Source organism: Scyliorhinus canicula, chromosome 9 (assembly GCF_902713615.1).
Source record: "Scyliorhinus canicula chromosome 9, sScyCan1.1, whole genome shotgun sequence".
In the NCBI taxonomy this organism is placed as follows: Eukaryota; Metazoa; Chordata; class Chondrichthyes; order Carcharhiniformes; family Scyliorhinidae; genus Scyliorhinus; species Scyliorhinus canicula.
The window spans coordinates 124,902,694-124,916,161 of record NC_052154.1 but is presented as its reverse complement, the minus strand read 5'-3'; the positions used below and the strand labels follow the sequence as shown (position 1 = coordinate 124,916,161).

At 44.6% G+C, this 13,468-nt stretch overlaps 1 protein-coding gene and 1 long non-coding RNA gene across 2 annotated transcripts; one reads left to right on the top strand and one right to left on the bottom strand.

Annotated features, from left to right (window-relative positions):
• Window positions 1-330: 330 nt before the first annotated feature.
• LOC119971659 lies at window positions 331-10,540 on the bottom strand. Its single transcript, XR_005461885.1, has 2 exons — window positions 10,412-10,540; window positions 331-648 (listed from the first exon to the last, which is right to left on the bottom strand). It is a non-coding gene; the product is annotated as an uncharacterized LOC119971659 (long non-coding RNA).
• LOC119971658 (achaete-scute homolog 1-like) lies at window positions 10,109-12,182 on the top strand. The gene is made up of 2 exons (XM_038807501.1): window positions 10,109-10,980; window positions 11,220-12,182. The coding sequence occupies exon 1, from the start codon at window positions 10,364-10,366 to the stop codon at window positions 10,973-10,975; it is 612 nt and encodes a 203-aa protein (XP_038663429.1). The 5' UTR covers window positions 10,109-10,363; the 3' UTR covers window positions 10,976-10,980; window positions 11,220-12,182.
• The last annotated feature ends 1,286 nt before the right edge of the window (window positions 12,183-13,468 follow it).

Here is a 13,468-nt window from a genome sequence, read left to right as displayed (position 1 = left end):
ATAAAGGAATCACAATCACAAGTATTAGTGGAATCAGAATCACCAGTAATCAGAATCATTAATAGCATCGGGATCAGAATGACTAATAATAGAGGGATCAGTATTGTTGCAACCCGGATGGGAGGAATGTGCAGTTTATGGAGCTCCACTACTCCACAGGGCACATTAATTTAAAACTCTACCCTTCTCACCAAAATTACCCATTATTTACCTTCATTTCTGTTAGATACAGAATAAAAGAGACTTTTACCATGCCTCTTTCAATAAACTCAAAATAATTGACTTATTATAAAACAAAACTTCTTAAAAAGCACAAACTTCAAGAACTGGTTAACACACAATTTGTAATCTGGAAGGATAACTAACTATCCTTTTAAAACATATCATAACACTCACATAAGCAAAGAAAGAACAAATAGGGTCCCAGCAAAGATGGGCATTTGAAGAAACAAAAATCATAAAAATGGTAGCGTTTGTAGTGTTTTGATGTTGTCGATCTAGCGATCCCTCGCGCGAAGACAGGTTGCCAGTTCCACTAGATGTCTGGGCGGCACAGTGTCTATGACTTTGTAGTTTCTTATGGTCTTGGACCGAGCAGTTGGCATACCAGGCTGTGAAACAGCCAGTTGGATGCTTTCTATGGTGCATCTGTAAAAATTGGTAAGAGTCAATGAGGACATGTCGAATTTCCTTTGTTTCCTGAGGAAGTATAGGCACTGTTGTGAATTCTTGGTCGTACAGTCAACGTGGGTGGACCAGGACAGATTGTTGGTGATGTGCACACCTAGGAATTTGAAGCTGTCAACCATCTCCACCTCAGCCTCGCTGATGCAGACAGGGGCGTGTACAATACTTTGCTTCATAGAGTCAATGACAATACATACAATACATAAAACATACATACAATACATACATATAAAACAAAATTCAAAAAGTGTTCACTTTTTTTATAGTAGTTTTCTCTGATTTTTTTGATTTCCAGGTAATTCTAAAAAAGTTACATTCGTGATAATGCATCAGCAATCATATTATCCTCCCCAGCAATATGAAAAATCTTTATGGAAAAGGCTGTATTGGCAATCTCCATCAGAACAGGCTGTCATTTTGAGTCAAATCTTTCCACAAAAGCCAAGAGATTATGGTTAATATATACCAATGTTCTTTACAGCTATGTCGGATAAATACCTCAAAATGTTTAAGAGCCAGTAACAATTCCAGAGTTTCCTTCTCTACCATGGAGCATCTCTTTTGATACCAAATTAATTTATTAGGAAAGTACCCTACTAGCTTTTCTATGCCCTTCTTGCAATAATACTGCACCCACCCACAGGTCACTACTATTGATTGCCACCTTGAAGGGTTTAGCGGAATTAAAGGCATCTAATAATGGTCATTAGTTCGGATGACCTTCAGCTTCTCAAAAACTGTCTGACACTCTCTTGACCATACCACCTTGGCCTTCTTTTACAATTAGTCAGTTAGTGAATCTGCTATTGTGCTGAGGTTATTCACAAACTTACAATAGAAGCTGAACATCCCAGTTCGTATTAGGAACAGGGAATTCCATCAAAGCCTGTACTTTCGCTGTTCTTGGCAACACTTGTCCCTGCCCTACGATATGTCCTAGATCGGTTACTGGCACTTTAGCAAACTTACTCTTGCCGAAGTTTATCAGTCGACTGCAATTGTTTAAATAGGGCTTCTAATTGTTTTAAATGATTTTATTCAAGTGCTGCAGTAAATCAATACATCATCCAAGTAAACAACACAGTTTGGAAGATTTCTTCTAAACAAGGGATTGGGTAGAAATCCATTTTTATGATTACACTAACCTTTTTATAATCAATGCAGAATCTGGTTGACCCATCAGGTTTAGGCACTAAATCATTGAAGAACTCCAATTGCTTTTACTAGGCTTAATTAGGTGATTTTCAAGCATATATTTAATTTTTGCTTTCACTTGAGCTTGTTTCTCTGAACCTAAATGATAAGGATGTTGTTTTATAGAATATTCACCGACAAACACATCATGAATGGTTAAAGTTGTACATTCTGGTTTACCCTTACAGATTCCTTTACATTCTGTATGTAGTCTCACCAGATCCTCTCATTGTTCTGCCTACTGAATGAAAATATGGGGCGGGATTCTCCGGCTGAGAGAAGTCGAAATCGTGTTCAGCGATCGGCCGGAGAATCCCTGTTCACGGCCGAATCAGGGACGGTGCCGCTTTCGTGATGCTCCGCTCCCTCCAAAGCACTGTGCACCGTACTGATGGCCTCAGGACATTGCCTGAGGCCCACCCCCGGTATCCCACTCCATACCTGCCGAGTTCCAAACGGCATCGGTCACGTGTGGTCTCATCCGTTGGGTACTCAGCATGGCGGCTGCGGACTCAGTCCAGTACCACCACAGTCGGCGGAGGGCCAATCCGCGGGCTGGTGAACTTTACCAGGGGCTGGGGGCCCTGTTGAGGGGTGGTCTGGGGTGCTCGAGCCAGCCAAAGGGGGCACTATTTTGCAGGCCGGGTCCGCGAGCGGCCAGCACCATGTTGCACAGCGTGGCCGCTGCAGGCCGCCGCCGTGCGCATGCGTGGCCATGGACCAGACAATTCTCCGAGCCATATCGGCAGCTAGAGCCGGGTGCTCGAAGCTGCCTTGATGCGAACCCCCAGCCAAACGGAGAATCGGTGGCCGTTTTATGCCATTCATTCTGTCGTAAAATACCACATAGCCTCAAAATCTGAGAATCCAGCCCATGGTGTCTAACTAGCCAAATGTTTCATTGTTAACTGGAGCTAACTGGATAGTAGAAGTTCAATTTGTGAACCGTCTAAGTCTCCTTCTGCCTCACTCTCACTGTCTGTTACATCCCCCAAGTATCGTAAAGAGATATTAGAGATAGCACATGAAATGCCTATGGCAGGACATGTAGAGAAATGAAAAATAAATCAACATTTTCCTGACCAGGTCTTCACAAGGTCAGACACAATTTACTACCATCTTACCAAATAATTCCCTAAAGACCGGTATGGGAATTAAGGGTGCCAGTTTGATTGTAGGTTGTGGTTTTCAGGCAGCTGTTTTCCCCCAGCCTCTTAGATCCCTTTGAACTTCCAAAATTTTAATCTAGCATTTCCTTTCTTGGCCCTTTCCTCTTTCCTCCCTCACTAACTTCTTGCTCTTGAGGTCAAGTTTTCACATTTTTATTTCTATTTATTTTTCCAATTCAAGTTTTACCATTTGTAACTGAATCTTAGTTAACTTAATTGATTCACTCCCTTCTCTCCAAATTTCAAATGCTGCACTATCACTTCAATTACAACTGCTTTCCTTCCCCTTACGGATAATTCCAAATTATCGGTCAATCCTGTTAGTTCAGACTTGGTTACTTTTTTAAACCAGTCACGGTTTAACATTCCATGTTAAAAGTCTCGAAAAGTCTTAGAAACATCCCAAGCCATTTTGGTTAATTAATATACAGTAAACCTGGGGCTGGATTTTCCGGTCGCCGACACCGAAAATCGCGTTCAGCGATCAGCCAGAGAATCTCTGTTCCTGACCAAATTGGGGACAGTGCCGCATTTGCGCCGCGCCACGTATCAACGGCCTCAGGACATTGCCTGAGACTCACCCCCGATGCTCCGCCTCCGACCGGACGAATTCCCGACGGCGCAGTCGCATGTGGTCTCATCCGTCGGGAACTCGACGTGGTGGCTACAGACTCACTCCAGTGCCGTCAGTCAGGGGAGGGCCAATCCGCGGTTAGGGGGGACTTTATTAGGGGCTGAGGGCACTGTGGGGGGGGGGGGGGGGGGGGGCTGGGGCGTGCAAGCCGGCCAAAGGGGGGGACTATTTTGCAGGCCGAGTTTGCGAGAGGCTGGCATCATGTAGCATGGCACGGCTGCTGCAGGCTGCCGGCATGCGCATGCACAGCCACAGACTCGGAAATTCTCCGGGCCGTATCTGCAGCTAGAGCCGGATGCTCTACGCTGTCGGCATGCTAGCCCCCCCGCAAAACGGAAATTTGGTGGCCGTTTTTCACCATTTCTTCTGGTGTAAAACACGACTGTTCCCATGCCAGCACCAGAATCGGAGAATCCAGCCGCTGGTGTCTGTCTTTTTATCTTTTATCAATTTTAATTATTCCACATCCAATAACCCATTGCCTGCACCTCAAATATTCCAAACAGCCACCAAGTTTTGCTATGACCAGAATGGGAGGTGTGTGCAGTTTATAGCGTGCCACTACACTACAGGCCGCACCATTAATTCACTCACCAAAATGGTCAATTATTTACCTTTGCTGCTGCCAGGCCCAGTATAAAAGAGACTTCAAACTGGCTTCTTTCAATTAATTCGGAATGGTTGATTTATTATAAAATGAATATTTTCTTGAAAAACCAAGTTGCAAGAACTGGTTAACACACAATCTGGAAGTGCAATCTATCCTGTTTGAAATATCCCAGCATGCACACAAAAGACAAACTGACAGTGTCTTTATAAAGGTGGACGGTTTATAGAAGCTTTAAAGTTTGGAGGGTTTTGATGTTGTCGATCTGGTGATCCCTTGTGAGAAGAAGGTCACTAGTCCCACTAGATATTTGGAGGTTTTCATCAATGGAGCTTCAACATGGAGGGGAATATGTCATGATCAATCCTTCTTGTCTCAGCATCTCGGGTTTCCAATTCAAACAAATCCCACTGAGATAAGGATTCGTAGCTGGATACCAATAACTACTCTCTTTCAAGCATGGCAAAGAAAGTGTGAGCAGCTCAACATTTTCACTTCTCAGTTCATTCCCAACTGATTGCAAAATAAAACAAGTTCAAAACTTAGAGCTTAACTCTGTTGGGTGATTTCCAGTAATTCAATAACCTTAGCCTTTAAGCAAGATTTTTGTTCCATCAGTTTGGCTAATTGAAAATCAAATAAGCAGACAGCGCTTTCCCCTTCAAATGCCATGCTAGTCATTTAGCTGAGCTCATGTGGTTTTCTGGAAAAGGCATGCTTCTTGACATTCCAAGGTGAAATTATGAGCATTTTTTTAAAAAATGCAGGTCAGTTTCCAATTCCAAATAATGCACTGACATTCCACGGTGGTACAGTGGTTAGCACTGCTGCCTCACAGTGCCAGGGACCCAGATTAGATTCTGGCCTTTGCTGACTGTCTGTGTAGCATTTGCACATTCTCCCTGTGTCTGCAAGAAGGAAAGGGGAGAACTGCAAAAGACAAAGGGCAAAAAAAAGCACACCTAGCAGATAATCCCCTCCCCCAGCATGGCTAAGTGCCAAGAGGCAACCAGGACGGGGGCAAGCTGCATCAATGGTCATCCACTGGTATCTTCCACACAGAAACCCCTCCCTGTAGCTGTGAGGAAGCTCCCCCTACCACCACCCCGCCCACCTCCCAGGGCAGCACAGCCAACTGCTGGCTCCCATATGACCAAGTGGATGTACTCCAGGCCATGGCCTGGACCAGCCAGGGCTAAAGGGAAGTTTTTCTTTTGGTATAAGTCACTTCTTTCTGTATCTGTCTCAATCACTTTGGGACCTCAACTTTTGAATCTTGTATAACATGTCCCTCAGATCGAAATGATACACCCGATGTATAATAGTTAAAACTACAGTGGCTATGAAATTATTGTAAATGTATGTATAGATCTTGTCTGGTTATGTAAAGTATGTTATGAAATGTCAAAACCCTAATAAAAATATTTAATTTTTAACATTAGGGAATCAGAATCATTTATAATAGAGTGATCAGAATCACTAATAAGAGGGGAATTAGAATCATTAATCACGGAATCAGAATCATTAATAATAGAGGAATCAAAATTGTTGATAACGGAGGAATTGGAATCATTAATAACAGAGGAATCAGAATAACTGATAGTAGAGGAATCAGAATAACTGATAATAGAGGAATCAGAATCTCAGTAATAGAGGAATCAAAATGATTGCTAACACAAGAATTGGAATTATTAATAACAGAGAAATCAGAATAATTAATAATAGAGGAATCAGAATCACTGATAATGGAGGAATCAGAAAAACTGATAACGAAGGAATCAGAATCAGTAATAATAGAGGAATCTTTGGGGCAGCACGGTGGTGCAGTGTTTAGTACTACTGCCTACGGCGCTGAGGATCTGGGTTCAATCCCAGTCCCGGATCTCTGTCTGTGTGGATTTTGCACATTCTCCCCGTGTCAGCATGGGTTTGACCCCCACAACCCAAAGATGTGCAGGGTAGGTGGAATGGCCATGCTAAATTTCCCCTTAATTGTAAAAAAAATAATTGGGCACTCTAAATGTATTTTTAAAAAATAGAGGAATCAGAATAACTGATAATAGAGGAATTTGAATAATTAATAATAGAGGAATGCTACAATTGTGGCGGGTGCCAATTTGACGCCAAATTGCTATTCTCCATCACCTCGACAGCAGCGTTAATGTGGTCCGGAAGGCATGTACAGTAAACACCATTTTTATGTCATTAGTGGGCCAGACCCGGTATTCTCTAGAGCCTCCATGATACTCCGTCTCCAATGGTCCGCGTTCCCGATGACGGTGTTCACTTATGCTTTTAAAAATCGGAAAGCCGACGTCATGGCTGCAGAGGGAGAGAGAAGGTACAGAAGATGTCCAACATCGCCATAGTTTTCTGACAGTTGTGCCACTGGGCAGGCAGCTTCTGCCAGGGCTGGGGGGGGGGGGGGTTGTAGCGTAGGGTGGCCAGGAGGTGGGCTGTGGGGATCGGGGTGAACGGGCATGGAACACCATTGCTGCAGCTGGCAAGGCAGCCATACAGCTGCACACACCATTAACAGCCCACTGTGAACGCGAGTCGTATGGGTGCCCCCTGGCCCCAGCCAACCCATCAGCTGCCTGGGCCACTCCAGTACATCCAATGCCATCTTGTTGGCTGGGAGGAATGTGTGTGGGGATTGTAATGTATATATGTTGCTGCATATTGTCAGCCTCCCGAGTGTCAACCATGGGTCCCGCGAATCTCTCATTAGTTTTTTTATTGGAATGATTGTGTTCCACGTGACGCTGTTGCTCGCCCCTCCACAGTCATGAATTGATCCAGGTTCCACGCCAATCTGGCTGTCCTGAAAGTGCACGAATTCTGCATTGGCCTCAACGCTTAGTCTCAGAAATGGAGAATCCCACCCGGGAACTCTGATTCGCTAATATAGGAATCAGAATAATTAATACGGGAGTGATCAAAATCACCGGGAGAGGAAACAGAATCAGTAACAGAGGATAAAACAGTATCACGAATAATGTTGGAACCAAAATCAATAAGAATAGAGGAATAAGAATCACTAGGAATAGTGCAATTAGAATGATCAGTAATAGGATTCAGGATCACTAATAGAGGAATTGGTGTCACTAATAATAGAGGATAAATATTATGGGTAACGACGTTAGCGTAAACTTGATACCAAATACAGCGGAGTATCTGAACAGCGAAATAATTTGTGTAGAGAGGAAGAAAACATACTGAAACTTGTGTTTCACCTTAGCTTCACTAGGTGTCATTGTTCCCATCTGTAGTGAGATATCTTGTTCAAGTTAGTCTTGTCAATCCTTCGCCCACATTGAATGCATGGCCCGTGGTTTTGAGAGTTATTTTATGGCATGCCCGTCCACAGCTTGGCAAACTTCTGGGTTGCATTTTTGGACAATCAATTTTAGCTTCATGCCTTCAGTTACACGAGTATAAGTGTCCGACTTTGGAGAAATCGGATGTGTTTTGTTAAATATGAACAAAACACTTCTTGTTTTATACAAAATGCTTTGGTTAGGGTTGAACTTTAGTGGGACTGCAGTGTAAATATATCTTAAACCGTTTGATCTTCCTCCTGGACTTTGTTTCATGTTACTCAATGGTATTTCTTTCTTTCATCCCGCAATGCAAATAATGATATCAAGGCTATAAATGTTACGTGTTACTTTAGGCGGCATTACCAGCCTTAAAACAATAAATGGGCAATAACTGTTCCCAGTTCAGGGAGCAGCACCCGTGTGTAATAAAATGAACCCAACGGTCACACCAACATCCAAAAACTCGTGTCACCTCCTAAACCTGTGCAAGGTTTGCAATAAAAAAAAATGCCTTCTCCGTTCTAATAAAATGAATTGTGGCTTGAGGGAACAAGATGTTTTGATGATGGGAACTTATAGAAATGTTGATATATTATACAGTTCAATTTACGAAATGCGAAAGAGTTCGAAGTGAAATGCTTGCTTTATTTCACGGGGCGTCACTCTAGTCCCCGAATGCGTTCAGTCTGAAGCTTTCCATTTAGGTTAACTGTCTACGGGTATGAATGGTGCTGGCTGTCTATTCTCTCCCACTGCCACTTGTAGACACTACACTGAAAGTGTGAGTGTCTGGGTCTCCACCGCCTGATATTTTCGGCAGTGGGACAAGTTGTACATTCTAAAGGCTTTTGTACTGAAAGTCTGTAGCTACAAACTCGAAACAGAAATAATGTCATTCTGTACGGTCTAAGACATGCATTACGGACACATTGCTATATATTGAGGGAATGGTTAAGCTTCAGAAATTAGGCTGGCGTTGAATGTTATTTTGCCATTTTGTGTCAGAAAGTGATCGATCGCCTTGCATACTGGCTGTCTTCGCAGCCGTCTCGCTGAAAGGGCAAACTGTGCACGCATCCACATCGATTTCCTTTCTCCCTCTCTGTGCAGTCGATATCACTGCATGTGCAAATGGCAGTTTAGAGCACACTCACAAACCATCTCGTTGATATTTATTGACTTTATTCAGCAATGTTTTGTTTGGTGCAGAGACAATTTGAGAAACTGCTCACTTTGAAGGCAAGCTTTCAGTTTCCAAGTTAATTTCACTTCAATGTTCAGCAACCTCCCCCCCCCCCCCCCCCCCCCAACACACATTCCATTCGCCAGTTGCACAATGCCTTGTCCGAATAAACAATTTAAAGTGTAAGAATAGGCTGTTCTCTTTCGCATGGGTTAGTCGGCACTTGCAGAGAGTGCTGTTTGTGTTGGGCAATGAAAGCAATATAAGGGGCGTTTCTACTTGAGTTCAGGAACACAAGCGTGCACACAAAAAAAGACCAGAATCGATGTGTTTTCACATATGGATCCCTCAAAGGAAAAAGTAAATCGTTATCAAACATTTCATTCTGGTCCTGCTCCTTCGTTGAACTGCGGAGGGCAGAACATTCTGCGCGCAAAGAGCTGCTCTCTCCTTGTCGGCGCTGGTCTGGCATCTCACTGTTGAAACGTTACGGATACCGGCATCTTCTCAGAGCCGCCCTCCTCTCCGGTCCATTTCTGCACCCCCACCCCCCCCCCCCCCGCAGACATGACATACATGTGGCGTGACATATATGTGGCGGTCCTTCGTACTCCCCCAAATAAGAGAGGACTGTTGTGCAGTGATGGTGAACAAGACCCAACGAGAGGTCTAAAATCCTTAACTGTTCCCTGTAACAGGTCGTGCGCAAGGCACCTTCAAGCTGCCAAAACTTCGCAAATAAATGAAAGTTGGGCAGAGAGGGGACCCGAAAAAAGTAAAACAAATGGACAAAATGGATTTTACTCGTTGCATCAATGGATTTTGTCGAAGTTATTTGGGGAAGGGTTCAAAAAGGAGAGGATAAACCTCAGATTGAATCCGGGGGCTGTACAATGCTTTAAGGGCAAGTTCTGAAACAAGTGCATTTTCTTGAGGGTAAAACAAACTTTCTAATCTTGCACAAGATAATTGTGAGAGGGGAATAAAAAGGCGCGCGCGCGCCTCTGGTGTCAATATCCAGGCGAGTTCTCAGCAACAAGGGGTTGCTGCGCTGAGGCCCGAGAGCCGCCGGCCAATGGGAGGCAGGCGGAGGCTTGGTATGTAAATGAGGGGCAGCGCGTGCTCCCGGGGGCCGGGCGGCCGGCCGGCCGCAGCTCAACAGCTCCATTTGTTTATGGAGAGCGGGCCGGCACGCGCCGGGCGCACGAATGAAGGGGGCGACGCGCGCGGAATGTCAATAGGAGAGGGAGAGAAAAGGCAGCGAATGGGGGAGTGGGAGGGGCCAGCTCCGGAGCGTGCATGCTTGGGGGGGAGGCGCGTGTTGAAAAGGGCGAGTGCCTGCAAAGTTTGCAGCAGATCGGCTCCTGGAGAGGTGCGGGTCAGGACCTGCTCCTTGCGGTAAAGCGCGAGCCCCACGCGAGCGCCACGAGCGCTGCACACTGCCAACTTTTTCTTCACCCCCTTCTTTTTTTCCCACTCATTCTCCTTCCTTCCTTTCCACTCCCCCTTCCTTTCCTCCCTCCCCCCCACCCACCCACCCATCCCCTCTCCCACAACCCCTCGTTCATGGAGCGGACTGCGGCCTCGCAACTCATGCAATCCTCCTGTCAGTACCTGTTGGAGAGCCGGCCAGTCCCTTACAACAGCGACGGCGGCTCGCCGGCCTCCTCCCCGGACAGCAGCGTCGGCGGCGGGAAAGGCTGCGCCAAGCCGGTCAAGCGGCCGAGGTCCAGCTCGCCCGAGCTGCTGCGCTGCAAGCGGCGCCTGAGCTTCACGGGGCTGGGCTACTCGCTGCCCCAGCAGCAGCCGGCGGCCGTTGCCCGGCGCAACGAGCGCGAGCGGAACCGGGTCAAGCTGGTCAACCTGGGCTTCCAGACCCTGCGACAGCACGTGCCCAACGGGGCGGCCAATAAGAAGATGAGCAAGGTGGAGACGCTGCGCTCGGCCGTCGAGTACATCCGAGCGCTGCAGCAGCTGCTGGACGAGCATGACGCTGTGTCGGCCGCCTTCCAGTGCGGGCTCCCCTCGCCCACACTCTCCCCGACCTACTCCACCGACCTCAACTCAATCCCCGCATCGCCGCTCTCCACCTACTCCTCGGACGAAGGAAGTTATGAGGCTCTGAGCCCGGAGGAGCAGGAACTCCTCGACTTCACCAGCTGGTTTGACAGATACTGAGACAGGTAGGCGGGTGACCTCTCTATTGCATCTATCGTGTTTAACCTATCTGCAGTCTCGTGTCTTCTTCGACATGGCCTGCATTGACATTTCTTCTCTGTTGTTCTATCTTTACGCAGTGTAATAAGAGGGTTATGCAGTGTAATAAGAGGGGAGGGTTTTAGACTTAAATGTACCTGATTTTTTGTGTGTGGAATCAGAAATGTGAGTTGCTGACACACCTCTTCTTGCCTTTCTGTTCCAGAAGTTTGAAAGGAAGCATACCAATACCTCTGCGTCGTCATTTCTGTGTTACAAGAGGGGAACGCAAAGAGGAGAGCGATGGCGCGTTTCCCTTTACCAAGAGCTTCGTTTTCACTGCCAGACTCCTGAGTGCTGAACATCGGGGACCACAAACTACTCAGGACACTTTTCTTGAAGATGTTTCCAAGAGAAAGCCACGAACAATGATAACTGAAGTGCAATTATGTAAATAGCCCTCCTCTGTTAGTGGAGGGGACCATGGAGAGCGGACTGACAGGGTGCTGTCCTTGTGATGTTTGTCTGAAAGGGGTATCCAACATTTCTGTATAGCTAATATAGCTGATAAAGGGTGTGGTGTTAGAAGGGAATATTTCAGTGGCACAAATGCTATCCATCTGCCACATACTTGTATACCCTGTCGCCTTTTGGGGATCAGTTAATAAAAAAACTAACTTTATACTGGGGTTTAGAGTGGAGAAAAAAACTTGATGCTTCCCTACTTTGATTTTTTTTATTCGAATTGATGTAAACATTTCTATTTTGTATCTATTCTTACTACAAGGAATATATGAAGACTTATTTTTGTATATAAATTAAAGGAGAACAAAATGAGCTGTCCAACAAAAAAGCAAGATCTTAACATGACTTACTGTATCACTGCCGCTAGCACAGTATCAAAGAGTGCAAGAACAAAACAAGCCTTTTCTCTGTTTGAAAAGAAGTTAATTATGCTTATCTAGCGTGTGCCTTGAATTTCATTTGTTGTAATCTAATTCTGAGAAATTAACCCCCAAACCCTTTCCGGTCTGATTGAAGGTTGTTTTGATGCATGGAGACCCCATGTATGTGCACTTGCTGTGGGTTACCTTGTTATGTTTTTATTAAACTTGTACATAAACATTTTTTAAAGAAGTATATTTTATGTGAAATAGTCTATAAATAAAGATTTTCTATTTATACATTATTTGATGTACTTCCTTTGCTTTACACTTCTTGCAGTTTTTAAATCAAAACTGCATCAATGAATGAAATAACTATCACTGCACCTTCTATGGTTTACACACCAAGAGACTGATGGCATACTAGAAAGAACAGAATGCATACAGTGAATTCGATAGTTGGATATTATGTCAATGGAAGCATGATTGAGACAGGAAAGACACAATAACACACTCAGTGATTCTGGCATAAATTTGAAAAAAGCCTGGAGTAGAACTACATAGCTTGAGATCAATAGTTATGCGAAGATAATACAAAAACAATTTCTAATCTCTAATAACCTTTGCGTATCGACCAAGTGATCAATAAAATCATCACATTGCAAATCTGTCAACCTTGTGCAGCTCACGTATTTGCAATCACGAGATAAGTGCACCCATGGCAATGGCCTTGACATATGCAAATTCTTACTTAATTTCAAGTTTGCTTCTTGTGTATTCATTGAAAGCACAACCTATTATGTTTTATGCAAATTAGACCATATACATATTCACCATTCCATTGATAGGAAATAATGCATTTCGAATTAGGTCAAATCGAACGCCATGAGACACTGTCTCGTTAACACAAGCTTTTGCTTCCAAGTTTCTTCCTTTTGTACTTTGATTCGTACATGCACCGAAGAACAAGAGTATTGCAGGTATAGTTTCGAAGACGGCGGACATCCCAAATTTTCAAATGGTTGCGAAAGTTTTGCTCTTTGTTATGGCGTCAACTAAACTGCCTTTGTACCTTGACACAAAGAAACTTCCATTATCCGATATTTAGCGGTCCGTATATCTCCTGTCAGCGCTGATTGCGGTGTGCGGACATATTTGTCGTATACAGGGAGTGTGTTGGAATATCCCAAGTAAGTGAATGCGCGTCGTTCGTTTCCTTAAGTGAAGACGCGTGGCTTTATGGTAACCAAACTGTCAGCTTTTACGCTTGAATTTATTAAAATGGGAAAAGAAAATCCGTTCAGAACGAACTTCAGTTTATGTTGTGAGACATCAGAGGACAGTATGTGTGGTCTGTTGGTTGCTTTCTGAAGATAATTCCCACTATCGCATCCGTGGAGAGTTATCAACAAGTAATTCAAATCATACACGTCGTTTCAGTCCAGGCCAGTGTGTAGGCTGGTGAGAGAGGGATGGAGAGGTGATAGGTGTCTCTGTGCACTGGAGGATATGCACGGCACAGTGCCAATTCATCGGTTCTATCTTCCAATTACTAACCCCATGATAAAACAAAATAAACAGAGACGTCGAC